At 40.5% G+C, this 27,857-nt stretch overlaps 1 protein-coding gene across 3 annotated transcripts; it reads right to left on the reverse strand.

The window, feature by feature from the left end:
• Positions 1-285: 285 nt before the first annotated feature.
• Positions 286-27,655, reverse strand: LOC120806364 (low-density lipoprotein receptor-related protein 2-like). Of its 3 annotated transcripts, none has more exons than XM_040157436.1 (45): positions 27,529-27,655; positions 26,086-26,208; positions 25,536-25,784; positions 24,919-25,032; positions 24,626-24,745; positions 24,150-24,275; positions 23,232-23,435; positions 22,062-22,230; positions 21,603-21,771; positions 20,377-20,599; positions 19,919-20,038; positions 19,279-19,497; positions 18,533-18,841; positions 18,167-18,385; positions 17,655-17,801; positions 17,235-17,483; positions 16,890-17,114; positions 16,463-16,711; positions 16,078-16,302; positions 15,521-15,769; positions 14,443-14,664; positions 14,046-14,312; positions 13,584-13,799; positions 13,187-13,300; positions 12,860-12,982; positions 12,142-12,309; positions 11,772-11,987; positions 11,437-11,666; positions 11,182-11,311; positions 10,750-10,943; positions 10,345-10,531; positions 9,389-9,601; positions 8,859-9,042; positions 8,570-8,771; positions 8,245-8,409; positions 7,748-8,002; positions 7,314-7,541; positions 6,686-6,820; positions 5,629-5,830; positions 5,407-5,532; positions 4,804-4,911; positions 2,767-3,003; positions 1,665-1,986; positions 1,288-1,384; positions 286-539 (listed from the first exon to the last, which is right to left on the reverse strand). In XM_040157436.1, the coding sequence occupies exons 1-45, from the start codon at positions 27,584-27,586 to the stop codon at positions 474-476; spliced, it is 8,373 nt and encodes a 2,790-aa protein (XP_040013370.1). In that variant the 5' UTR covers positions 27,587-27,655; the 3' UTR covers positions 286-473. The 3 variants fall into 3 exon arrangements, with proteins under 3 accessions (XP_040013370.1, XP_040013369.1, XP_040013371.1); XM_040157435.1 differs by having other exon boundaries at positions 13,187-13,372; XM_040157437.1 differs by lacking the exons at positions 15,521-15,769; positions 16,078-16,302 and having other exon boundaries at positions 13,187-13,372.
• Between the last annotated feature and the right edge of the window lie 202 nt (positions 27,656-27,857).

Here is a 27,857-nt window from a genome sequence, read left to right on the forward strand (position 1 = left end):
TTGTTATTCTATAATTTATTATCAATTTTAATATGGTGGATTGTTAAGTAAAAACTATCACAAGCTGATTCACATCAACCAGACCATGTCACTGGAGTTGACGTTATGTAAACAACGCTGGTGTGCAAGCTACCCTTTCTATTAAACTGATCTGAAACTGACCAATCAGCATTAGGAAATATTTCTTCAATATATCACTGCAGTAGCTAATTAGTGTCCAACTACAATAGTGAGAACCCTCAGATGTTGTTTTCTTTGTCAGAGAATTTAAAAAACAGAATCTGGTTATTGGTTCATCTTATATCACGTTTATTACAAGACAGTATGCATCAGCATGTTGAAATTCACAAGCAATGAAATGCATCCTCAGATATTACTTGTGGTATCTGATCAAATGTAGTGTAACAATCCTAGCATCAGCCGTCAGGTGTTAACTGGATGCCAAATTTCCACATTTCAGTGAATCCAGAAGCCTATTTAGGCTGGAGTGACTTTAATGTGAGCCGGGGGTTCTTTACATCTACTGGGGACTCCAGCTCCTACAGGAGAAGATCAGAAATTTTCCCACTTAATATAAACAGAGCAGAAATAATTGTATATATTACCAACTAAAGAAAACATATTTCTGAAATGCCCCCAATTTAAATAAGAATTAGGAGAATTTTAAAATGTATTCATTAAAAAAATGCGTGGAAATCTTAATCTGGAATATTTATTCATGTAAAGTTGCATTTCGAGGAACTAAATTGTTGTCAGGGGTATAAATTACATTATATCCTGATAATCCTTTATTGTTCGTGAAGCACAGGAAAATAATCTAATTTCACACTAAGGACAAGACCTAAGGGATGACTTATTTCATAAATTTACATTCAGCTGCCTTTTGGCCAGTTTTAAATGAAATTTTAAACCAAATTAAAGGAAGTTGCATATGACTAACTTAAATATCATCCTGTATATTTAAACTGGCCTAAAGGTTACTCAAAGAATCTGATTAGCAAGAAAGTCTGTTAGGATATTGTCAAACTACAACTTCCAGGATCAAGAATGAACATTTACACTCAAATCAAAAGTTGTATTTCAATCAAAAGAACCTAAATTTAATTAGGGGGGTGATTTGTCTTGATATTCATGACTGGATTTCATTCTGGTAACCAATACTTCAGGAGTACAATGTTTATTCAGTCTTCAAATTAACCAGCTGGTTTAGTAGGTAAATAAGCCACTTTCATGGTTCATATTGTTAAATTCAGGAAAATCTGTGCTCATTTAGTCAAATGTATCTACCTCAGAGTCAGAATCGTAGTGTTCACGAGGCAGGCCCATGTTGGCCATCAGAGTTTCTTTCTCCGTGGATCTGCGCCTGACAGATGCCCAGGCTGTCCTGTTTAAACCAAGGTACACAAGTCAAATATTTATTTTAAACATAGGTCACCAAATTTTGCAGCACAAAATACTTCTGAAGTTGTGTAGAGGGTCCAAGAGTCTCTTTGGGTTTTTAATTCCAACCTAACACTACAGCAACTGACTTCACTGTTTAGTTTTTCCTCTCTGGCTTGTAAAGTGTCCATCAATGATCTAGCTAGATGCTTTCTGGCCATTCATTTTCAAAGGAAATCCCTCTAGGCAGGGTGCAAAAGAAAACATTCTACCGTGGTCTTTACCTTTTAGCAAAAACAAAAGCAGCTGTCATCAGTGCAGCAATGAGGCAGAAGACACCCAGGATGACAGCCACATGGCTTCGTCCACCTTCTGTCTCTTGGCAAGACTCTCCCTTGTAACCAGCCACACACTGGCAGCGAGTGACTTTGCCCTCTGTGATGCACTTGCCATGACCATTGCAGTGTTGGAGGTCACAGGATGTCGAGTCTTTATTAACTGCAAGAACAGAGTCTTTTTGGGTGTTTGGGTCAGGGGAGGAGAAAGACTTGGGAAGATGGCCATCACTGGCTTTGGTTCCGACAGAGGCTGAGTTTGTGTTTGGACCTGAAGAGAAAGTCAATGTTGGCGATTATGCACCTGGAAAAGGCCACATATTATTAAAAGTGTATTGCTTTTACTGGCTGAAATATTGTACCTGGGATATTAATTGTTCGCCAGTAAATAAATTCAAATCTCCTGAAAACCTTGCTTCAAGTCTTAAGTATTTCTCTATAACATAAAATATTCATGACTACATAAACAACTAAGTTTGAGAAGAAAAAAAAAAAAAAAAAAAAAAAACCTTTAGGTATTAATGTTTTACTCTAAATCCTCAAAAGTTTTCAGGGCCTTTAACAATTTAGATTTCTCACAACCAGACATTCAGCAAAAAACAGATGTTGCTATATGCTGGGTGTTTAACTTATAGGTCAGAAAAATACAGTGTGCTGGGAACTATTTTAAGCTTTCATGCCTTTCAAGTACTTCATATGATCATTTTTTTCTCCTCAATTATTGTACAGCTCTAACTCCAGTGGAGAACCTCATGTCAGATTTAAATTTATCTGAGTAGAGTTTGACAAAGAAGTTATGTCTTAGATTAATTTCATTAAGTAGGTATTAAAATCACACACACTCACATTATTATTATTTGTCTATGATCTATGATAAATAAAGCTTTTTGTTAATTCAAGAAGAAATAATATTTAAAATCTGCAGGGGGTTGATGGGTTTACTGATTGATACCAGTAACTTGACCAGTGGCTGGTTCTTGGATTTTAGGTACTGAGTACCACAGGTACCCTAATGTCCTTTTTCCGTTTCTTAATTTGGCTGAAAACTCACAGTCCTGCTCGTCAGACTGGTCCGGACAGTCCACATGTCTGTCACAGAACCTGATGCTGCTGATACACTTGCTTCCATCAAAGCAGGATTGTGCGCCAGCGGGGCAGTCAGGCAGGTGGGCACAGGAAGTGGCACCGACGCTGTAGAAGGCCCGCCCACATTTACATGTCCGACCTCCGGGATAGGGCAGACACAGATGGGCGCATTTGCCATTGTTGCTGGAGCAGCTATTCGTTCCTGGATGAGATGGGTAAAATGCAAATAGTTGAAGAATCACAAAACCTTTATGTCTGTGAAGAAGTTAAAGGTCGATGCTTTTGATACATGAAATAAAAGAAAAAGGAGCAAAATAAGCATCTAAATTATTTAAGGTAAGTGCATGGGAAGATCGTTTAAATAATCTTTACTTATCATAATCAGCTGAAAAATTACCAATAATTACCAATTGGCCTCAAATATTCACTTTAACCTTCTAATTTGATAGAGCAATTGGGGCGGGGGGGGGCTTTCTTCTTTAAAGTACTTCACAGATTTCAGAGTGTCAACAGCATTTATCTTTCTATTTATTTTTAAATAGATTAAAAAGATTCATTAGCTTGTGTGGTTGCACACGTCCAGTCCCAGACTAAGAAGATGAGTCTGGTTAGTGTCCAAATAATGTGAAACAGAAGTGTGTCGACATCTGTCAACAGATAATTGTGTATTGTAAAAGAGGGCATTGGGCTTCTGTATGTGTGCAAATGAACACTGACATATGTTCGAAGTGTTGCACAAAGACTTCATATTCACATGTCTGTATCTGTGCGCTTGGACACATTTACGTGTATTTGCTGTATTTCTGACATGATTGGGTTTATCCAGCAAAGAGATCATTTACATATTTTCTGCAAATTTGTGAGGCTACTACCTGCGGTCTGCTACTCCACCTACTGAGAACTTGTTTAATCTATAAACAAAACACATTTTAGTCAAATGATACTTCTAAAAACAACACAATTTTTCACTTGAGCAAAGTGTCAGAGTTTTAGTATTTGAGTAAGATCCCCAGTGTTTCTTTGTCCATTGTTGTGTATAGCCACACTATGGCTTCAATTCTGGTTTAGCTGAAATTTTGATGGCAAAATCTGCTAACCGGCACTAAAGCATTTAAGAGAATATGAGTGGCGTTTTGTGTTGTTATGAAGCCACTTAGTTATTTCTAATAAGAGCATTATAATGTAAATTATTAGTATTAGCAATTTTAGCTCCTGTTGTAGACATCTTATGCCATAAGAGGGAACAAATATTTGGGTGCAAAACCCTCACCAAATATTTGCGCCTGCATACAGTATATTCATGTTGATTAACATGAAATAGACAGTTTTTGCATCGAAGCGCCACATTTGAAAATACTGCAAGAGTGTGCCACAGGTCAAGAGAATAAGCAAGAGGGAACAGTGTCCCGAGTGTGTGTTCCAGCTCCATTCATCATCGGTCTATCACACAGTAACAGGCTTCTGATCTCACAGCTTGCCAAGTCCCATCTCCCTGCAGGTTTCACACCACTCTGCCATCTAGTCAACCATTCAACTCAAACTGAGCCTAAGTTCAGCTGGATTTAGCCTAAAGCTGTTTCACTGATCTTTGTTGAACTTCTTCTGTTTGTTCAATAGTCTACGCTGAAAAATAAAGCCAGCCATGCTTTTGCTACTGGAGTGTCACTTATGTTTTTGTCTTCCTTTGCACGGTTTTATTTTGCTTAATGTTATTTTAAACTATTGTGCCTGAAAGGTGTTATTTTCCTGTCTATCTGGTCCCATTGCAGGTATTTGCCTGACTCTGCATGCCTCCCCTATTGCAGATATAGCCTGATTACTGACCAAGCCAACTGATTTTTACTCAGCCTGCTTTGTCAGACCATTTGCAGTCAAGCTTCCTCTGTTGTCTGATCTGTTCAAATTATCAATGCTCGTATCTTATGAAGCACTTTGTGAATTTGCAACTTTTTTTTTTTTTTTTTAATTTTCAATAAAAACGACACACCCAGCAGATACCTACCAGACTGGCTGTTGTTGCTGTAAGCTCTGACTTCCACCACGCTGGTCTTTGTCTCAAACCACAGTTGTTTAGCCTGGAGCCCATCACTGAACCAGAGTTTGGTTACATCTACAAAAAGAAGCAAAAATGTCAAGCATAAAAATAAAGTCCCTCAAACAACGACTCAATTCTCTACGTTGCAGAATTCAGAAGCTTCTGGGTAGAGTCGTCGTGAGGAAACATTTCACGGCTGTTCATCAGTAGGACTGAATATCAAGATCTGAAAGAGAGAAAGACAGGCCTGACGGAGAAGAGAAAAAGTATCGGTGACTAGAAGTGGACGTTTAAAGATGTCCAACAGTACAGATTGCTAAGAATTAGCCTGCTGAATAATTCATTGTTACATTAGTCTGTGATGCCATCTGCTGCCTGAAGGGGAGAACGCCAAATGAAATGAAGGTGACAATTGTAATTCCACAAGAAGGACTGAACAGGGTATTGGATTGGAAGAGAAACAATACACCAAGCCCCAAGCAGCATCTCATTCGACAGAAGTCTTAAAAAAAAAAAAAAGAAAAAAAAAAAAAAAGACCCCATTAAAATAAAAAGTACGTTCAGCCTGACCTTTGTCCAGGGTGACCCAGAGGAGGATGTTCTCAGTATGTGTGAAGGAGATGAGCAGACCTGGCCCTGTTTTGTACTGTTTATAACCTGATCCATCCACTCCAATAGAGCTGATTACTCCCTCACCTGAGAAAAGAGAAATTAGACAGGTACACACAGACAAGCCAATAAAAATGTAACTCTTATTAGGTCATCAAGTACATGAGATTTTGTACTCCTTACCCGTGTCAGCCCAGTAGATCATGGTTCCTTTATTGGAAAAGACCAGCGAGGTGAGGACGCTGGACTTCCGCCACAGCACTGCTTTGTTACGGCCATCCATCCATGCGCAGTTCACCTCTGTCTGGCTCTTCCCACCTGCCACGACTATTGCTGTGTAGCAAAGTCGTCCTGAGGGGGGATGCAGCGTGATGGATGTGGTGCCCTGAAAGGACAAACATAATTCATATTGTATTTAGCAGGGGGGGAAAAAAAAGAAAAGTTACGCTAGTAAAGGAGCTCAAAGAAAGGTCAGCGGTGGAAAAATAAGGAAATGATTTAAGTAGAGAAGTTTGCATTGAAATTTTTCTTCCCCACATACACACATTATTCTGCCTTGTTATACAACAGATGTACTGCTTACTTTTGCTGACTTATTACATTAACAGAACACACAGGAAGCTCAGAGAAAATGTGTTTTGATGTTACACTCATCTTCATTCTAAATTCACTTACCATTTATAAAGGCTCCAGAGAAAGTCCAACCATGCCTGTCATACTTGGCTGTCTTTTGACAGACATCTTGTACCTGTCCTTCACATAAGTGCACATTTTATTTTATTCATGAAGAATATCTGACTCCCACAACAAATATGTGCAGGATAGCACCAAATTAAAATTACTATGAAGTAACTGTGAGCTCATCTGTGGTAGTTGAAAGGAGGTGCTGAAATTGTGTGGCAGCGTACATGCAAACACATTTTAATTTGCCTGCAATTGTTCATGTCAAGACCTTAGGGAATAAAAAAAAATATCTTCAGCTGTTTCACAAATAATCTTAAATCTCACCTCAACAATGTTAACTTGTTGTCTTTGCCTATTTGTATTATGCAAAAATTATGTTAAACCTTCAAACATGAGATTTCCAATGCAGGAGGCCTTTGAATTGCACTGGATATTGTGATAATTTTATCAGGACATCACCAGGCCTGCCCATAGGAAAGTAAGGAAGAAACTGCAGCTGGGAGTCAAGATAAGCTAAAAAGAGCAGATGTGAGCAGTGCAGCAGAGTCTGCTTTACCTTCAGAGATCCCTGCAGCAGTGAGGTGGTGTAGCCATCATAGCGGGAGGTCACATGGACATCAGGCCTCTCGGTGCTGCTCCAGTAGAGGTTGGAGGTCACCCAGTCAACAGCCATAGCTGTGACCGAATCATCCTTGTAGGAGAGAGAAGTTTAGTTTCCAGAACTTGACTTGCACCAGGGGGTGACAATTTTTTCCAGCTACTGACTTGAAAGTGAAACTGATAGCCATGAACCACTTAAAAATGTATCTTGTCCGAGTTAAGTAGTGGATTATCAAGGTTTCTCTTTCAATATAGGATAAATACTCCTGAACCGATTTACACTGGATTGTTTTTCCTTACGTAAAAATAGAATTTAATACATTTAAAAAATAAAGCATGAAAATGTTTCAAAACAATCATACTAAGAAGACAATTATTAAAAGACATCAGGAAATAAAATGTAGCATGTTAGGCTTATTTTATTAACTATAAACAATGCTATCACCTTATTTTACAACTGAGTTCCCCTAAAAATAAAAATGAATGACAAAAAAGCCTGAACACGCAAAACTAATTATGGTCTTAAATGAATTTTTGCCATTTGTACCAAATGCCATTTCCTTGGAAAAGCTAATTAAACCTACCTTCAGTTTTAGGATTTGTCCAGCAGGTGTCAGCCCCTGTCTCGACCTGGAGCTGCTCAGTTTCAGCACGTCCACAGATCCTTGTCCTGCATCAGCCACATACAGGGAAAGGTCCTGGATGGACACATCTAGATCCAAGGCCTCAGTTACTCCGGGAAGGGCTAAAACTCGACCAGTTGGCATTTTTTTAAGAGCAACACCATCTCGATACATGGAGTGCAAATAAATCTACAAGTAGTAGAGTGGTAAAAAAAAAAAAAAAAAAGGAAAAAAAAGAAAAAAAGAAGAGGAAACAAGTAAGAGGGAGACATGAGAACAGCGAAGGAGAAGTGAGCAAGTGTTATTAATGAAAAAGGCCTCCAATCAGAAAGAACTTTGGCAGGGATGAAGGCCTGCAGGCTCTCTGGTCTTGACACCATAATGACACAATTCACCTGATAGACTTGTATACGAGACAAAAGCAGGATGAAAGCCGACTCCATAGGCAGAGAGCAGGTGATCTTGTCCTTCGAAAGCAGCAGCCCCTTTGGGCATCGACAAACCGCCGTAAGCCCCCTGACCACTGGAGCTCCTGGTGACCCTGGTGCTCCAAACCTGCCCCTCACCACTGGGGCCAGCAGGCAGAGATGGGAGCAGTGCAGCTGATCACAGGGGCTGGATACAGCTGGCTGGGAAAGGGCATGCATCAGCTGGGTAGAGGGGAAACATGCATATGAAGGTTAATAGCTGTGACTTGATCCTGCAGGCTCTCTGTTCAAAAATACTTTAGCTTTGAGTGTAAACACTCAGCAGAAAACTGAATTAAAAACGTTTCCTGAAACCTTGCAACCTCTCAGAATTTCAGGGTTACTGCTAACATAACATGAATATGTTTAAATAATTCAAAGTTGTTTCGGAGTGATTACCACACCAGTAGAAGCTAAATACTCACTTTCAGTCCAAAGGGCTGTCCCGGTCTCTTCAGAAGAACCTTCTGATCTTTTCCAGTGTTCTTATCAGCTGAGCGGATGGTTCTTCTCTTTGTGTCGGACCAGAAGACTCTGTCATTGAAGACCGCCACAGAGAAAGGGTTTGGAGTTTCGGCTAACTGGAGTATCTAGTGAGAGAAGGGCATCGCCATCATCATTTAATTATGCTGCTGGGAGACGAGCTGCAATGACACTATCTGAAATATCACTATATGCGATTCCCCACGGGTGACTGTAAAACTTTGGAACCCACTTGCTTTGAGGTTCATCATTCAAATATATCTTTACCTTGATGTTGTCTCCGTCCAGAGAGGCTGAGCCGATGCAGCGCAGTTTCTCATCGGCCCAGTACACCCTGTTGTCCAGGAGGTCGTAGGCCAAACTCACAGGCCAGCTCAAGCTTCGGCTCACCACCACCTTCCTCTTTGAACCATCCATGCCAGAGCGCTCGATCTGAGGGGTGCTGCCAATCTCAGACCACAGCATCAAACTGAAAATGTCCAATATGCAATTATGAAAGATCTAGTGTAGTAAAGATTTCTATATATTTTATATATAACTTGACTGAGCACCTTACCCCCTGTGGGGCAGCAAGACCAATGAGCTTGGCTGCTCCAGATCTTCACCCAGGACCACAGTGTAGTCCTGAGATCTCACTGTAGCATCACTGAGCTTCACAGCCAGAATCTGGCCCACGAGTCCATCCACCCAGTAAAGGTTTTTACCGACCCAGTCCACGGCGATAAAATCTGACTTCACTCCTGTAATGGATTTCATTTGAATACTATAAAATCAGTTCATTGTCCAAACTCCTTAAATGAATTTTGTGGCTTTAATTCAATACATTCATTAGTCATTAGTTATCAGACCTTTTTCAAGCCAGACAATTTTAGCAGGATTAGCAAAGGTGAAACATATTTTGTTAACGATGAATTAGGTCCTGCACGACACAAGGAACCTGGAACTAGCTCACCTGAATCAAATGCAGTTGTTTTGAATGTTATTACATTTGTGCTTTCCTTGACTATCACATTTGAAAAGGTCTGCTGTTAAAAAGGATCTATTAAAATTTCTCACACAACAGTAGCGTTCCTGTGACGGCTGTACCTTTGATAAGTGTCCCTTTGTTATTTGAGTTTCGCATGTCGGCCCAGCGGATGCTCTGATAGTCGGGGCTCAGCCAGTAAACTCTATGTTGTGCCCAGTGGTAATCCAGTGAGAAGACCGGCCGACTGGCAGAGTAAAGAAGGCGCAAGGTGCTGCTATGGACTCCCAGTAGTAACAGCTCTGACTGCACTGACGCCAGAAGCAAAGGCTCGTCTAGAGATGGAAACATGACCAGAGTATGATAACAGCACCAAAACCAAGAGCAAAACCATCCAAAGGTTAAGTTGTCCTATTTTTAAAAAAATCTAATGAAAACTGTATTTTTAAACTAATCATATTTTGTTTGAAAGATTTTTTTAGGTGAGGACATGATTAAAAACCACCATAGAATTTTATTTCATTAGGCAAACTAAAATCAGGTTATTTTAATATGCTATGAAAATCAGAATCAGCTAGCATTGGCTTGAAATTAGCCTGAGACAGGTTTTCCATCATTGTCATTTCAATAGCTTTATTTTTGTTAAAGCAGTATTGATTTCATTGTGCATTTAAGGATGCTCCGACATTCTGCAAAAAAAAAGTAAGAGATTTACATGTCATGTTGTGAGAAAAACATCAAACCCAGAACATAATGCATTTGTCCCAACTGACAAATGCATTACCACTATTCCCACTACCACCAGTTACTTATCTGTAAGCTGATTTTTATACTGTATCGAGATTAATGGAAACCAATTGCTATCTCGAAGTCATGAAATTAAACTTAAAAAAAAAAAAAAAAATGTATTCTATGCTGTGTAAAATAAGGAGTGTACTGTAATTTATTCATAATGTGTAGTTAATGGGGTAAAATAATGCAAAAGCCACCATTATAGTTCTTAAATTACACTGGAACTTAATATTTCCTTCTATAAAAAAAAAAAAAAAACGATCTTTGTTTATGGAGCCTACAGTACCTTTCATCTTGCAGCTTTTGTTGTCAGGCTCAAGGTAGAAGCCAGGGTGGCAATGACATTCATAGGACCCACGTGTGTTGAGGCAGGTGTGTTTGCATACGGCATGGGGTGTTGCATTGCACTCGTCAATGTCCACACAGGACAAACCATTGTACTGTAGTGTGAAACCTGCAGCACAGGAACACCTCTACAAAAGTGAGGGAAAATTCATTTTCAAGCCAAGCAGGAATGAGGACGATGTACATCCATATGCAAAGGGTCAAAATGCTGTGTGCATATTTCTAGATTCTTCTCTAGTTGTGACAGTTCCATTCCATGAAAGCCTGCTGAGGTCTAGTCCTGTACAAAGCAATGCTTAAAACGTTGGGCAGAAAACAACCAGATATACATTTGCTGTGTACTGACCGGCCCGTTTGGAGTGCTGACACAGTGGTGGTCACACCGAGGAGCTGATGGGCTGGAGCAGTTGCGTTGAGCACATCCCACGCCCTCATCTGAGCTGTCGGCACAGTTGGTGAAGCTGTTACACACCAGGCCAGGATCCATACACTCACCACTGCCACACTGGTAAAGGTGAGAGGGGCATTTTCTTTGGCTGCCTGTGAAAGCAGAGGCATAGATTTGCTTCAGAAGTCCTCTACGGTGATTAATATATATTTTACTGTAATGGCAAGTATTTCCCACGTTTCCTTTCTCGCTCTTTTTTTTTTTTAAAACACTCAAACAAACAAAAGAACATATGCACCCAAATGATGTAGGACAACAAAAGTGTCTGAAGCAGAGAATGAACCCGTCTGGAGCCGAGCGGTGAATATCTGAGAATAAACATGCTCTCACATTTGTCTTCATCCACGCCATTGTGACAGTCCTTTTTCCCATCACACCTCCATGACAGAGGAATGCACTGACTGCTGTCTCCACACTGCCACTGGTATGCCCTGCACTTTGCAGGTGTTGTCTCACAGTTCTGGATACAAATGAAATGAATAAGATATATCTGATGCCTCTCAGCCCCACTGGTAAAGCATTCTCTTCATCCTCTCTTTTCACAAGCAAAGACTCAGTATGCATCATCACATTATCTGTCCTTACCTTCTCATCCGACCCGTCTTTGCAGTCGTCCTCACCATCACATAGCCACTCTTTCTGCAAGCACTCGTGGCTGTGCGGGCATTGGAGTTGTGTCGGGCAGCGTGGGGGTCTTGTGCAGTACATCTCATCAGAGTGATCACTGCAATCAGCGTATCCATCACATCTCAGAGCCTCAGACACACACTGACCGCTAGCACAGCGATACTGGTTAATCGCACAGGCCACCAAACCTGAAAAGAGGAAAACAAATATAGATATCACCTGATGACTGTAGACATGGTTTCCATGTGTCTTGATCCAAGTTTCTGTACATATTAAAGTTGGAGGTTACCTACCACACCTTTCCTCATCTGACCCATCAACGCAGTCTCTCTCTCCATCACACAGGAAGGTCTCTGGTATACAGCGAGTGTTGTTATCACAGCGCTGATGGCAGCCCTCACTCAGTTTTGAACAGTCCATCTCATCAGATCGGTCCTGACAGTCGTACTGCCCGTCACACACCTGCTCTGGAGAGATGCACCTGTTCCCATGAGAACACTGGATCTCACCTGGGGAAGAGCAAAGAAACTTTTCAAATATTGTCCTAAAATGTAGATACAAAGCTGCCATTTTTCCAATTAATGATTATCCAGTTCATGAATTTTTTTTAAAAAAATTACTGTGTAAGCACTATTTTTTTTTCCTACCAGCTCCAAAACAAACCTGCTTTGCATCGAGCAGCACACCCCTCTTCGTCGGATCCATCCTGGCAGTCCTTCTCACCATCACACACATGGCTGTACATAACACAATCCAGACCGTCTTTACATGGCTTGAAACCTTTGCGGCACCTCAGAGGGGCTGATCTGGCATTGAGATCACTGATGGAGGCTTGGCAGAGAGAAAATGATAAATTTAATGGGTTATTAAAACAATTAGATTAGATTATGAGTGCTGAGAGAGAAAATGATCTAATACAAATTATGTGTACTTCGTAGGTGAGAATAATCGTGTGGTTAGGTTGGACTTTTTGCTATTTTGTAACTAAATGGTTGGTAATGTGTAGCTAGGTAGTTGCTATGATGGCTGTTAGGGTGTTGATAGACTAGTTGATAGTTTACATGTGTTTGTGGTTGGTTGTTAGAGTGTTAACTAGGTGGGGACTGTGGCATTTGGATTGTTTGGCAAGGTGTTCTGTAGCTAGATGGTTTTTAATGGTATTCTGGGCCGTTACTAGGGCATTGAGGGTTTGCTATGGTGTATAATTTGGTTGTCATGGGAACTCTAGGTGGTTGGTAGGTAGAAGTGTGTAGTTACTACGGGTTTGCTATGTTTGTTCAATTGCAATAACTACACCTGTGATGGATAAATAAAATGTTTTTGCTATTTATTGACTGCTTTTACACGTTATTGTTGTACTGTATTTTTCTTGTTTTCTTACAGGGAGCGGTAGGATCTGCTGATTGACACCGCTTCTCATCTGAGCTGTCGGGACAGTGAGCACGACCATCGCACACTTCTATCCTGGGGATGCACTTTCTCCGGTCGCTGCACAAGAAGTCATCTGATGTTCAGGGAGAAATTAGTCAATATGAGGAGTTAATAGAGCATTACAGGTATTGTGAAAATATTGCAGCTAACCTGAATTCCAAGGATTTCATCAAGCTTCATCAAAATTCTCCCACAACAAGTCCATGCCATCATCAGGTTGCTGGTAGGTAGAGTGCAGCTACTTTTGCATCGAGATAATTGCTGGACTCAGACTTACCTGGGTTTTTACATTGGACAACGCAGCCATTTTCATCAAATCCATTCGGGCAATCTCTTTGTCCATCACACAGCTGATTTTGAGAGATACACAGAGATGAACCTGGGCAGAGAACTGAAGGAGCAATGCAAGCTGAAGTGGAAGTAAGGACAGTAGGCTCAGCTGCTGTTGCAGCAGTAGTAGGGTCTGGAGGGGAGAAAACTAAGTGTTAAATTGATGAAAACGTCTCTCAGGTTACAGCACTTACTGGCAGGATTGACTGCCTGGTAGCTATCGTCTGTTTCTCTTCATCCATTACACACAAGCTTTCAAATGTCCAGGGGTGGTAGAAGTTAAGCAAGCACATTAGTCTATCAGTGATGAAGCAACACTGGAAAAATTATTCGTGAGGACTTACCGCAGCCCACCTCATCCGTGCCATCCAGGCAGTCTCTCTCTCCATCACACAGGAATTTCTTTGGGATGCAGCGCTTGCCGTCAGCACAACGATACTCGCAGCTTCTGGTTTTTTCCCAGCAGTTCAGTTCATCCGACTGGTCCCGACACTGTGACTTCCCGTCACACACCTGAGCCGCAGAGATGCACATCTTCCCATGGGAGCACTGAAACTCACCTACGGTTGAGTACAACTAACAGGTATGACTACTTGGATCAAACAGAGTTACAGCTAATCCTCTCTAGTAGTACTCATTTACAGTACAGTGTGTTCAGAAAATCTGTTTCTGTCTTCTGTTTCATTTCTTAATGTGCATTATGATTTTAGTGATTAGATTAGTGATGTAGTGATTGAAGTTGAGTGAACTTTGTTGACCTGATAAAACAGTGTTTTCCTCAGTGTCAAAATGAAAAGTGAAACAACCTTGTTTGCAGGTTTCTGGGCATCCCTGTTCATCAGATCCGTCCCTACAGTCCTTCTCTCCGTCACATACGTGGCTGTATAAAACACACTCTGTGTCGTCATTACATGGCCTTGCACCCATACGGCACTTCAAGACATTAGTCCGAGATGCAGGAGTAGCAACACTCGGACAGTCAACCTCATCTGAGCCATCGTGGCAATGAGAGCGACCGTCACAAAGCAGACTCTTAGAGATGCAGCTCCGACGGTCTTTGCAGAGAAACTCAGCTGAGGAAGAAAGTGTATAACATATCAAACATAATACAAAAGCCACAATAACTAAAATATAACTCCACTTTTCCAGTGCGTTGAGATCACAGAAAAACTGTCTCAATCAGACCATAACCTGATAACTTACTCTTATAGGGGCATCTTTTCATACAGTTCTCATCAGATCCATCAGGACAGTCTCTCTTTCCATCACATAACTGTTTTGGGTTGATGCATACAGATGAATGTGGACACAGAACTGAAGGAATGGTACAGGGTGGCTTGGTGGGAGGCTCGGGAAATGGTTCGATGGGTTCAAGGGATTTATTCAAGATGAGATTTTCTGCATTAGTGGCAATCTCTGCAGCATCTAAAAATTGATTAACATATGAGTCAATTGAAGTTACATTTTAAAACAATATATCATTGCCATACTATTACATTGGTACAGTATAATTACCTTAAAAACAATCCTAAGTTCCAAAATTTCTAGTAGTCTCCATCATAGGTCACTGGAATTTCTCAATTTTGATTCTTTGCGATGGTCTTGGTTATTTACTAACCTCTCACTAATGTCTCAAATTAAATGTGAAAATGACTGACATGAACAATTTCGCATACATTTAAAAAGATATAATTAACATTTTTCATTCAAATGAATATAGCTGCTTACATGGAAAAATCTGCTGGGAAATTTTAGGTATTAAACTAGAGACCATCTTGCAATGGGATCACGCCAGCCTCGATGCCAAATCGGTGTGTATTGTACAATGGAACACACAACACGAGAGATAGTGTCACAGCTGTATATTACACAGCTGTGACACTATCAGAGTGACAAAGTCTTTCAACTGACAACCAGACAGACATACAAACACCTGCCAAAGTACTCAAAACTGCTTCTTTGGTAGTTCCCACGACAGTAGGTGTCTCCAGGCACACGTTTTGCCATGATGACACACACACACACACACACACACACACACACACACACACACACACACACACACACACACACACACACACACACACACGGTGAAAAACAATACCAGCCACAGTAACAATACCTGACTTATTAAGCTACAAGAAAACTACAAGTTTTTTTATTAATGCAGAGAATCTAACAGAGGACTTTGCCTGCTTCATTGGCAGAAGGCCGTGCTCATCTACAAAGCACTTTCACATTTATTCCACTTTTCAAAAGCAACATTTGCACAAAAACTCACCACATCCCTCTTCATCTGATCCATCCCGGCAGTCTCTCTCTCCATCACAAACATGACTGAAGAGAACACATTCGGTCCCATCTCGGCAAAGTCTGGAGCCCATTCGACACTTCAGGATGTTTTTCCGAACTGTAGGGGTAGCTACACTCGGACAGTCAACCTCATCTGAGCCATCGTGACAATGAGAGCGACCGTCACAAACCAGACTCTTGGAGACACAGCTCCGACGGTCTTTGCAGCGGTAGTCAGCTATGGAGAGCAAAAGAATATTTAAAGACATGAGTGAAGTTGTATCAGATTTGCTATGCATACTTAAGAATTTACAGAATAACTTGAGAGGTTATGTTAGGTGACACTACTACTTGTTGATAGTGATGTTTGTTGGAAAAATTAACTTCAACAAACCAAATGTAATACAAAACTACAACAATATAATAAAAAAAAAAAAAACCTGTCAACTTTTCCAGTTTGGTTGAGTTTTGAGAAAAAAAAAAAAAAAAACTGTAGCTGTGAGTGCTTTCTCAATCATCTTCAAAGCCTACAACCTGACAACTTACTCTTATAGGGGCATCTTTCCACGCATTTTTCATCAGATCCATCAGGACAGTCTCTCTTTTCATCACATAGCTGTGTTGGTTCGATGCATAAAGAAGAACCTGGACACAGAACTGAAGGACTGGTACAGGGTGGCTTGGTGGAAGGCTCAGTAAATGGTTTGATGGTAGCAGGAGATTTTTTTATGTGATTTTCTGCAAGAATGGTAGTGGCAGTGTCTGCAGCATCTAGAAGTATTATACAAAAGAGTTAGCTGGAAGTTTCTTTTTAAGATAAAGATATTGTCACATTGTTATTTTGATGTAAGAAACAACAGATTGAGTTTCTCTACAAAAGCACTTTCACATTTATTCCCCTTTCAAAAGTAACATTTGCACAAAAACTCACCACATCCCTCTTCATCTGATCCATCCCGGCAGTCTCTCTCTCCATCACAAACATGACTGAAGAGAACACATTCGGTCCCATCTCGGCAAAGTCTGGAGCCCATTCGACACTTCAGGATGTTTTTCCGAACTGTAGGGGTAGCTACACTCGGACAGTCAACCTCATCTGAGCCATCGTGACAATGAGAGCGACCGTCACAAACCAGACTCTTGGAGACGCAGCTCCTACGGTCTTTGCAGAGAAAATCATCTGGGAGAAAATTGTTAGAAATTAGTAAAGCTTTCCAAGTTTCAGGACACCTTTTTCAGTCCAGAATAATCAAGTTAAATGAGTCAAATGATCTATTGTGCATAATTAATTCTTAAAATAACTTGAAACCATGAAAATACATACCACTTAGAATTAAAACTCCTGATTTGTTACTTACTTTTCGAGGGACATCTTTTCACGCAGTTCTGTTCGTCAAAGCCATCAGGACAGTCTTTACGGCCGTTGCATAACTGGCTCGGAGAAATGCAGAAGTGAACAGAAGGACAGAGCACAGACGGACTGCTGCAGGCTGGCAAACTCAGCGCAGGAGGTGGGGTAGGAGACATTTCACTCGATGAATTGATAGTAGATCTAGTTGGAGTCATAGTCTGTACTGTGGCATCTTGAATATAGGAATCAAATTGTTAAATTAAATTAATATTAACTAAAGTAACAAACATTAGGGTTCATAGCATAGTCTTGACTGAGAATGTCCAGAGAGATTGTGTCTCAGGAAACTCACCACACGCCAGTTCATCTGATCCATCCTTACAGTCACTCTCTCCATCACAGACATGGCTGTATAACACACACTCTGTGCCGTCTTTACACAGCTTTGAACCCTTGCGACACTTCAGTACATTTGCCCACTTTGCAGGAGGAGCTAAAGTTGGACAGTCAACTTCGTCTGAGCCATCGTGACAATGAGAGCGACCGTCGCAAACGAGATTCCTGGCGATACAACTTCTATGGTCCTTGCACTTGAAATCCTCTAAGATTAACAGTTAAGGCAAAAAAAACAAAAAAGATTACTACAAATTCTTATAACTAGGAAACTCGAGTTATCAGTGAGTCCGTGGTGAATACGTTTACTACTCACATGGAGGTTTTAGATCTGCATCGTCTACTATAACAAATATGCGTTGTCATACTGAGACATTACCTTTGGATGGACATGTGGTAACACAAAAATCCTCATCATCTCCATCAGGGCAGTCCTTTTTACCATCACACAGTTGGGCTTGTGAAAGGCAGACTGCTGAGTGTTGGCACAGCACATACGGTTCATTGCAGACTGGAGCACTTGGTACTATGGAAAGTTATTAGAATGTAAATGAGAAAATGAAGTATGTCAAAATACAAAACCTGTGGCTTTCATAGAAATATCCTCTATCACAAATTGCTGTATTCCAATAGTGATCCACCTCTAACTGAATTAAAGAAGCTTTTTGATTGTTTACTGTTGATGTAAGACGACTCTTCCTAGAGAAAAATTTCAATGTACACAAAGACTAAACACCACCTACATAAAACTCAAACTCAAATCCTAGGGAAAAAAATGTAACTATTCAAACCAAATTCAAAAGAAAGCAGAATAATGCCAAATGAATAAACGTAACATGTTTCAGAATAAATTCGTTTTTTCCCCTTTATAACAGATTAATTTAGTCTGACCTGCGTGAATGTCCCCCAGTGCAGGGATTACACTGAACACATGGCCTGTCACCGTCATGTCCTGGATGGGGCTCCCATCACGCCGATCCCACAGAGTCATGACATCATCAGAGAGGGACAACAGGAAGGGCTCAAAGGCAGCTACGACTGAGCCTGAAATATTCCATCTTCTTCCAGCTTGGTGGCTTTTCTCTTGCAGCAAACTCATTGTCGTCAGGCCTGTACAAGGTGCAAGAACCTAAACTCAAAAAGGTCTGTTCCATGGAAAGACTGACTCCAAAATTAAGATTTGCTGATAGATTTTGTATATCGGTGTCACGCAATAACAAAATTTTAAAATCACGCTGAACAATGGAAGGAACCAACCTGCCCTTTTTGAGTTCCAGAGCAGACTGCTGGCCCTGAGGTCGAAGGCGATGTTCCCTCTGACTCCTCCTGCCAACTGCAGCAACTCTTTCACTTTTCCTCCCATCATGCTCATGGTGAAGATTTGTTCTTCCTCCAGCCAGAGAATCCCACCTCTCAGCCAGTCCAGATAAAAGTCTTGAATCTCCTTTGTTGTGTGGTACAGCTGCCGTGGGTAACGGCCGTCAGCTTTGGTGGTGCTGATGCTGTTTTGGTCACATGACACCCAATAAAGGCTCCCACTCCTCGGGTCTACTTTGATCAGACAAACTAAAAAGAAAAAAGGACAAGTCAATAGAAAGCATGCTGACAACTGTAATTTGAGAAAATTTCCAGTCGGTCTACTCAGCTAGCAGAAGGCTAAAACCAACGCTTACTTTTAATTATCGATTCATCTGTTTCAACTGACTGGTTGTTCAGTTAAAGTGTCATAAAATAGAGAAAAATGCAATTGCAATTTGTCAAAACCAACAGTCCAACATACCAAAATACTCAATTTACAGTGATATAAAAACAGTGTAAAGCAGAAAATCTTTACATTTGACAAGCTGGAGCCAGTTGGCATTCTGCTTGAATTCTTTAATTTTATGTTGATCAACCAATTTATTATTCCTTTTAGCACTAACAAAGTGAATAATAACAACAATACAACAACTTTTACCATCTAATTCTTTACAAGCAAAAAAAAAAAAACTCAAAGCACAAACCTGGCAAAGTTGTTGGGACCACCTCAGTCTTGACCTGGGTTAGACTGGCACGTTGGATGTGGCCAGTTTGGTTGGCCCAATACAGCCAGTCTCTGTACCAGTCCAGATCAAATGACAGGATGCCATCGGTTGTGGTAAAAAGCTGGGTTTTAGTGGACTCTTTGCCTCTAAACTCCATCATGTTAACGTTGGTAATGGTAGCATATATAAATCTTGGATCTGTGGAAGAAAAAGAAAAAAGAAAAAAAAAAAAAGATTTTAAATCACATCCTCATCCTTACTGAGTTATTACAGCGCTGCAGCTAACATACAGGATATTAATCCTATAATGGCAAGAGAACAACACAGTTTTTCAGCACAGATAATATATTTTAGAACCAAGGTTTATACCCATTTCCTAAGCTATAATTTTGGAATCAAAATGCCTCAAATTTCCTGAAATGAGATGAAGAGGTAAAGTTGCCCTAACAAGCTCACTTCTTGTCAATACATCAGTTTGGGCCTGGAGAAATTAAATTTTAAAAATCAACGAGATCTGTTAAAATGTATTACTTGTCCTCTACCAGAAACTGGAAAAAGGCAGAAGATGCATATAATAATTTACATTTTGACAGACAATTTAAAGTCATGGTAAACTGACATTCACATGTCCCATCAAGCAACAGTACTTGGAAGTTTGGACAAGCACAGGTGAATCCAGCAGGGTTGCCTTTAGTTAGCTGGCAGAGGTGGCAAAGAGTCTTTACACATGCAGAGGAACCTGTTTGATGACAACAAGATGAGATATTTTGAAATGTGATTATGATCAGGTCTCATAGAAAAACTGCGATGACTATGAAAGATCTATCGTACACTGGCTTGTGAAAGTATACAGATTCTTTTTCTGCAGTTTATTATGTTATAGTCTCTATTTTTGTATATTAATCTATACACACTAATCAACAAAGACAAAGTAAATACACTTAAAAAACTGGTTTTGTAGTAAATTGAATACATCTAAGCGCTCTGCATATTAAAAGCACCATAACCTCAAACATCAATGGAAATTCAGAGGGAGAAATAATTAAAAGACATTAAATCCATTGTTCCAATAAGTACCTTGAGGCTGCTGTAGGTCATGGTAAACAGTTAACAGTGGCAGATCAGCTTTCCAAAGAAATTTCTTCTCGTTTGGTTGGTTCTGCGGAACCTGCCACAGTCCTCTGTCGTCAACCCAGTAGAACAAACTCTCAAAAACAGCCAGGCTCAGAGCCGTTCTCCTGTTGAACAGTCCTGTGAAGGAGTAACGGCCGGTCCCGTCCACCTTCACCGTCTCTATAGACTGAATAAAATAAGTTCAATATTACTGTGTGGAGGACAACATTCAACAAATGGTTTTCCAAAATTCATCCAGACAAACTTTAAACTGTGGTTTGGTGTTAACTGATCAATTTACTTTGCTGTGTAAATACAAATAGTGGTAGCTGGTGAATGTTGATATGAACCCAGAATGTTATTAACTATTCTAAAGATTTCTCTGAGGCAGTGATAATTTTAATTGAGTAAACTTTAAGTCATTAAGAAAGGCAAGAAACTCAAGAGTAGTGATTCTCTGACCCCATTCATTCATGACCTTGGCAGTTATTGATGGGCTGAGTGATTATCTAGAGGAATTTTGTAAGATGCATCCATTGCTCTGGATGCAACAATTTCCAGCATGAGATAAAGTCCTAAAGCTTTAATTTTTTTCTTTAGTTTCACTAATCAAAACAGATGCCATACTTGCTGCCCATAGATGGGCAGGCAAGTGCCCTGTAGGTGTCGCAAATGTATGGACAATTTGCAAGAATCAATGTTTTTAAGCTTGTAAGCAGTGCTCTCAAAAGCTTTCGTGTAACAGGCCACTGTATAGAAATACAGCTAGATTCCATTTTCTCAGGTGCAGGGCACTGCTTTCGTATTAACTCCCTCCTATATCCTACTTCTTTCTCTCAGTTAACTATAAAAATTAATTTTTTGGTTTTTGCATTTTTACTCATGTGATTAATTTAACCCCTAGAACTGCTTTGCCCTGAGATTAATTGTTCAACTACAACTACATTTTGAAATAAGTTGCACTGCCATTGATCTCAACCTTCGATTGTACACATTTAATATTGCATTTTTATTTATATATATTAAATACATATAATGCACCATGTACAGTAGTATTGCATTTAATTGTTTGTATTTGTAAATAAGATTAAATATACAAACTTTGACTATCAGGAAAGCAGAGCTTTACGCCTATACGCCACTGTGTCTGGTGAACTCTGATGTACTTGGTGTTTCTTTCCTTAACTCACCCTCTTGAAGTCACTGATCCAGTACAACCTCCCGGCAGCCACGTCAGCAGTGAGGCCATGGGCAGACTGAGCTGTAAGCACTGTCAGAGAGCTTCTTTCTGACCCATCCATCCATGACTTCTCTATCGTCACCCTGTTACCTGGGCAAGCATTGATCCAGAACATCAAGCTAGGAGACAGATCAGAGAATTTAAATACACACTATCCAGTGTGTCATCTCTTTGGGTGGATTCATGATGGCTGTGTTTTCATGCACAGAGTCTGTAAAATTCAAACATGTCAATACAACTGTAAAAGTAAAAGTAAATTTTTGAAGGGGAGAAGAAATTAATTTAACATTCATTGAGGGCATAATTAACCTTTATCAAAAACAACACACCCTTTACAATGTATCTTAAATTGGATGACTTTAACGTTAAATCCTATTTAAAGGATAAAAAGAATAAAAGTCCAGCATACCTCTCCACAGGAATAAGTACCAGATCTGATGGGCTGATGTTTTTGCTTAGCAGAGTAGTGTAACTGTTCCCATCAGCTGCCTGCATGTAGACAGACTCTGTCTTCTGATTGGTCCAGTAAAGGTTTCCATTCAGCCAATCACAAGCTAGCCCCTTGATTCCTGGCTCTCCTGTTTAAAAATTAGGGAAATTTTTTTATTCAGAAATGTTGCGGCCTCTTCTGCAATTGGGGACTGAATTTGAATGTGGATCAAATGGATTCCATTAGGACCCACAACTGGAACATGGACTTGTAAATCACTGTCTGGGGCTTTTCATAATTGTGCAAAAGGTTTCATGTTCAAAAATGTTACATTTGATTAAACAAATAAAACACTGAAGAGCGCAGAAAAGTCAACTCAAGAAACAAAATATTGTTAAGTTCTAACAACTTATAGCCAGAAATTCTGTTGCATCCTGCATCTGAATTCCTTTGTATAATTCTCTTTATTTTTAATGTCACTCTGTGAGCTGAGAAATGACCATTTATAGCATCTCTTACAGCTCCATGTTGTGATTTAAACTAATAAACAATTTATTTTCATGACATGAAAATCCAGTGCAGCTTTAACATCCAGATTTTGCAAAAACAGCCCGTCAAGTCAACTGAAGTATCAGACCAGTGGTTCCCAACATGTGAGTTGAGACCACCCACAATGGGTTGCAAGTCAAACCTAAAGGACTGAAAGATTTACAGGATAGGAAGGCAGACACAAAAAAAGGTATACTTCCTTTATCCAAAATAATGTTCATTAATTCAGACTCTCTTCTAATCTTTACTTTTTCCTCCTGAATTACTGGATGATTTTTTAGGTGTTTTTGGTCCTTTAAGATTCATTCAAACAAAACAAGGAAGAAAGACGGCTTAAATGGTTATTACTGATAGACAAATGCAACCGGTCATCACAAGTAGACATTGCTTTAAGGTGGCACAAGCCAAAAAGGCAAGGTACCACTCTAGTAGACTACCAAAAAGAAAAAGATGCTGTAACATTTCAACATTGCATGGTAAGGCCAAGCTAATCAGTGGTAACAATGTATCTAGTTAATCGTCTTTGATGCTTTCTTGCTCCAATCAATTCATATACCAAATACTGTATAAGACTTGTCTTGACTTGTTGGGTTGACTGACCAGTGTAGGTTGTCCAGCTGTGCTGTCCATCACTTTTGTAAATGCTGCCATGGCTGTCAGCCCAGAAGTACCACCCATGGGCAACGTCAAACGTCAAGGCCACTGGGTCAAACACTGAAGCCTGAATAACTTCAAACTGTTGAGACTTCACATTCAGCAGTCCTATAGATGTCCTCTGCACTGTCAGCAGTCTGGTAGCATTACCTGGACACATGTATAGATTCAGAAACGGAGGGTACAGTTAGTGGGAATATTTGAATTGGCCCAAGTTTTACTAGCTGTACATTTTAAGTATTGAAATGAAAAATTACCTCATATCGCTTCAATATAAGTTCAGAAAGTAGAAACAAAAGTATAGAAAGTTAAAAAGGGTTAAGACATTCACACAAAAACTTTATTCAGACAGAGAAAATAACCTGGATGACTATTGAATACTTCGTGCACTTCATTTAATATTTTCCAATTTTATCATGCTTTTATTACCAGGATTTCAGGCTACAATTTCCATTTTGATGTAAATTCCTTAAAGTTCCATCTTTCATCTTACTGATTTTTTTTTTTTCCCTTTTGCTATTTTTCATTAGCTTGGCAACATCAGTAGCCTATTAACATGTCACTTATCTTTTTTCCAAGTGCACCTCATGATGTTTGGTCTTGGGTTTGATCTTTTCAGACTGTAAAACTAAATCCAGAGTAGATACACATTGTACAATTCAGCTTATGACACTTAACCAGTATTTGATTTGTACTAGCATGTTGCTCAGTGTGTCAAAAACGTCCCGTCTTGTAGTGCTCAGTGTTTTCCCTGGTTCAATATCAGGCGTAGTTGGTAACAACAAATAGGTGGAAGGGGTCACAACACGAATGATGATGTGTGTACCTAGATTTACACATGCAGGGAAACCCCTGCCTCATTACCTGTTGCTAGACATGTGGACCTTCCATTCAGTTTGAAGCCTTCTCTGCAATGGCAATAGTAGGATCCAATGGTGTTGGTGCAGTGATGCATACAGGGAGAAAAAGGTGGGGCACATTCATCCAAATCTGGGGAGGGAGAGTGGGTTTTAGCGTCACAAAAAATTAGCTGATCATCATAAACAGACTTGCCAAGACTTGGAAATGGACAAGTATACAGCTGCAAAAGGGAGCTTGGGGGAAGCTTCCTCTGAAAACTCAACATGCTTTTGAATCCTAATTTTGACAGTGTGACTGGTGGTAAGGGGTCCAGGATGGTACTGCAAAGCGCAGAGCCATTCCAGACTGCTATATTTGTGCTATATTTTGTTTTACTCATCCGTTGTCAGTATTTTTGTTATCTAACCCTTGCTACAAAATCCATTACCCCTCAACAAAATTTTACAGTGATTAGTGTATTATTTTCATGTACCACACACCTTCACAGACTGCGCCATTGGCGGAGAGCTTATACCCAACAGGACAGGCACATAGAGTGCCCCAGGGCTCATCAACACATACATGGCTACAGCCGCCGTTGTTCACATAGCAAATACGACCTGCAAGAGGCACAGTGAGGCATGAAAGAGTTGTTCAGCATTACAGAAATCCATGCACAAGCAGCATTTGATTGTATCACATTTCTTGATAAAGGTCAGCTGCAGCAAAGTGTCAGGTAGTTTGTTGCAGCATTTTCCGTCATAGTAATTCATGTAATCCGTGTCAGACTTACCGCATGTTATGGGCTCATCGCTACCGTCTGAGCAGTGAACCTGCCCATCACATCTCTCTTCAGGAGACAGACACGTGCCGTCAGGACACCGTATGCTGTCATCACCACACAAACCTGTAAAAGGACAGACAATCAGCGCTTTACCTTTAGATCGATAGTTTGTTAGGAGCCACCTGGTTGTGTCTTAGATCTTTTGACAGCCACTCACATACTGTCAACACACACACACACACACACACACGTTGAGCTGATTGTTAATCAGATTGTATAGTTATTTTACCTCTGGTGGTATGTAGCTGTGCAGATGGTTTTGGCTTTATTTGAGGAATGTATATTTGAGTCTCAACATTACTTTACTTTGTTTCCCTCCCAGACAAATTTAGCAGAGTAAATTAATATATGATCATAATATGTTGAAGACAAGGCCGGATAGTAGACATCCCAAAGGTTAGGTATCAGAATACCCAGAAAAATAAAAGCATTACTGACTGCATTGCTACAGTTGATACCACTAGAGATCCTTCAAAATATATGTTTCACTCTATAGTGCCATGCATTCACACAGACTGACATTCAGTCTCCTGCGGCACAGTACTCAGCCTGCTCATCTTTCTCACCACAGTCCTTCTCGTCAGAGTTGTCCAAGCAGTCGTTTGCTCCGTTGCAGCGCAGCTCTTTGGGGACACACATGTGGTTTTGACAGGGCCAGTCTGAGTCCAAACAGCCATCAGTGGCTGTACAGTTCTCCTCATCAGAGCCGGTGGGACACTGGTTTTGCCCGTCACAGCGGGCCGATGCATTGACACAGCCGACAGAGTCAACACAGGGAAACTGACCTGGCGGACATTCAGGGGAGCCTGGGGGTGCTGTAGGAAAGAAAACGAGACATCATGAAAGGAAAGGCACACAAGGGGAAGAGTGACTTCCTTGAACAGAAACACATCAATGGTTTATGTTTCATTATGTCATTCATTCTTATCCACCTATGACTCAAAACAGCCTATATTTTAACTTCAGGGGTGGCAGATGTACCTGCTGCTGACTCCATTAAAAGTTGTTTCTTGTTAAATATGGCGTTAAATATTTTTGACTCTCTTCAAGACATTATTTGGACGATGTATTAGTGCCAATAATTTTTTTTTGTAGAGGATCAGGAATTATACTTACCAGTGCAGTCCATTTCATCAGATCCATCCAGACAGTCTCCATCTCCATCGCATCTCCACACATCAGGGATGCAGTTTCCATCATCACACTGCCACTGGCCCTGACGGCATCCCAATAGCTGGCCTACAAACGCACAGAGAAAGGGAGGACTATAGTATGACAAAGTACAAACAAGAAATAAGATGGAAGCTTAGAAAATATGGCAGGCCTGTCACTGGTCTAGTCAAAGTCATTGACTGGATTAGGTTAATTTGTATGAAATTAGACACCTGTTTTTTCGATTAAAAAGTTACTTACTTCTCAAACTGAATGATCACTGAAATGTTTTTCTCTGTAAGGTTCAGGGCTTTAGGAAGCCATGTGGTGTCTTTGAAAACTTCTGAGGCACTTATGCAGAACAGAAAAGGATGCAAACATATTACATGTTCTGTGTTCCCTCACTATTGCGCCCGTGATTTGTTTGCCAAGTGAGCTGCAGCCACACAGTAACTTAGATGCCGAGCGAGATTTGACAACGATAGAAAGAAATGTGACTGAATTAAAAAGGTGGCAAATGGTCAGGCCCAGAGGTTTAAATTTGCTCCATCAATAAGATCAAGCCAAGACAAATCCTGCGGAACAAAGTTTCTTGTAATTGGCTCACATCTGTGACAATGAGGAATAATTTTTAAAAATTAAAATAAATAAATAAATAAATCAATCCAAGATGGACCCACTACAAGGTCCAGTCCGGAATCACATAACAGATTTGTCCCAAAGGGCTTTACAATCTGTACAGCATGCGGTTCAGGAAAAACACCTCAGGCAGAGCAACATAGCTGAAGCTAAAGAAGGTCACATGCACATCAGTTTAAAAAGTAAGGGCCAAACAGAAGCACTGTGGTGGCAAGCACTTGGTCAAATAATATCAAAGAAAGCATAGTTTATAAAAAAAATAACCATTTCGGTTCGGCTCCAAAATCCAATTCCAGATTCTTGTCCACTTCGGGATGAATTTTATCTCAAACTGGGCACAAAGAAAACGTCTTGAATGCCCTCAAGCGTCCAATGCTACCAACGTAAAATTCCCTCCCTGTTGAACTGACACAGTCGCCCCTGAGAATAAGTACACAGAAATGTGCGGACACACAGGTTTGATTTGTACCAGTGAACCTCGATGGGAGGATTAATTAGCTTCGATTAAAACTGTGGGACTTGCATTGCAATTCCGATAAAGCTCGTAGGCCCTGAACGTCTGCACGTCTACCGCGAAAAAACCGCGACTCCGTGGGGTCAAGGAGTCAACGCCATATTGCCTCGTTCGTGTTTACGTCTAAACAAAATGCCCAAACCGCCACCTGCGTGTTTACTTGCGTGAAAATGAACGCCTTCGCACGCGCATACACGCAGAGACTTCGGATTCAGTCACACACAAAAAAAAACGAATCTCTGAAACTCCGTTACCTCCGGAAATTCTGGGACTTGCCAGGAAAATCAGGCAAACGAGGCGGCGGAGGTCCATGTCGGCCCGCGCGGCTCATCCGGACGAACGGGGTCGGCTGAGAGGAAACGCTTTTATCAGCCGCAGGTGCGCGTGCGGGCCACAGACGGGTCGGTGGCAGCTTCGCGAGTTATCAGACAAAAATGAAATAAGATAAATTCCGTAGTAAGGAAAACTCCATTTAATGCATTTGTGTTTTGTTCTTTCTTTCTTTCGCTTGACTGGGGGGTGAAATATATGCGGTGTTTATTTACTTTGATTTATTTATTCTATATTATTATTGTCTGTGTAG

This window comes from Xiphias gladius, chromosome 20 (genome assembly GCF_016859285.1).
Source record: "Xiphias gladius isolate SHS-SW01 ecotype Sanya breed wild chromosome 20, ASM1685928v1, whole genome shotgun sequence".
In the NCBI taxonomy this organism is placed as follows: domain Eukaryota; kingdom Metazoa; phylum Chordata; class Actinopteri; order Istiophoriformes; family Xiphiidae; genus Xiphias; species Xiphias gladius.

Coding starts and splice junctions, on each gene's coding strand:
- LOC120806364 (XM_040157435.1), bottom strand. CDS start 27,586: ATGGACCTCCGCCGCCTCGTTTGCCTGATTTTCCTGGCAAGTCCCAGA. Junction 16,712..16,889: donor GAAAAGATGTCCCTCGAAAA/GTAAGTAACAAA, acceptor ATTTTCTCCCAG/ATGATTTTCTCTGCAAAGAC. Junction 16,303..16,462: donor ATCAGATGAAGAGGGATGTG/GTGAGTTTTTGT, acceptor TAATACTTCTAG/ATGCTGCAGACACTGCCACT.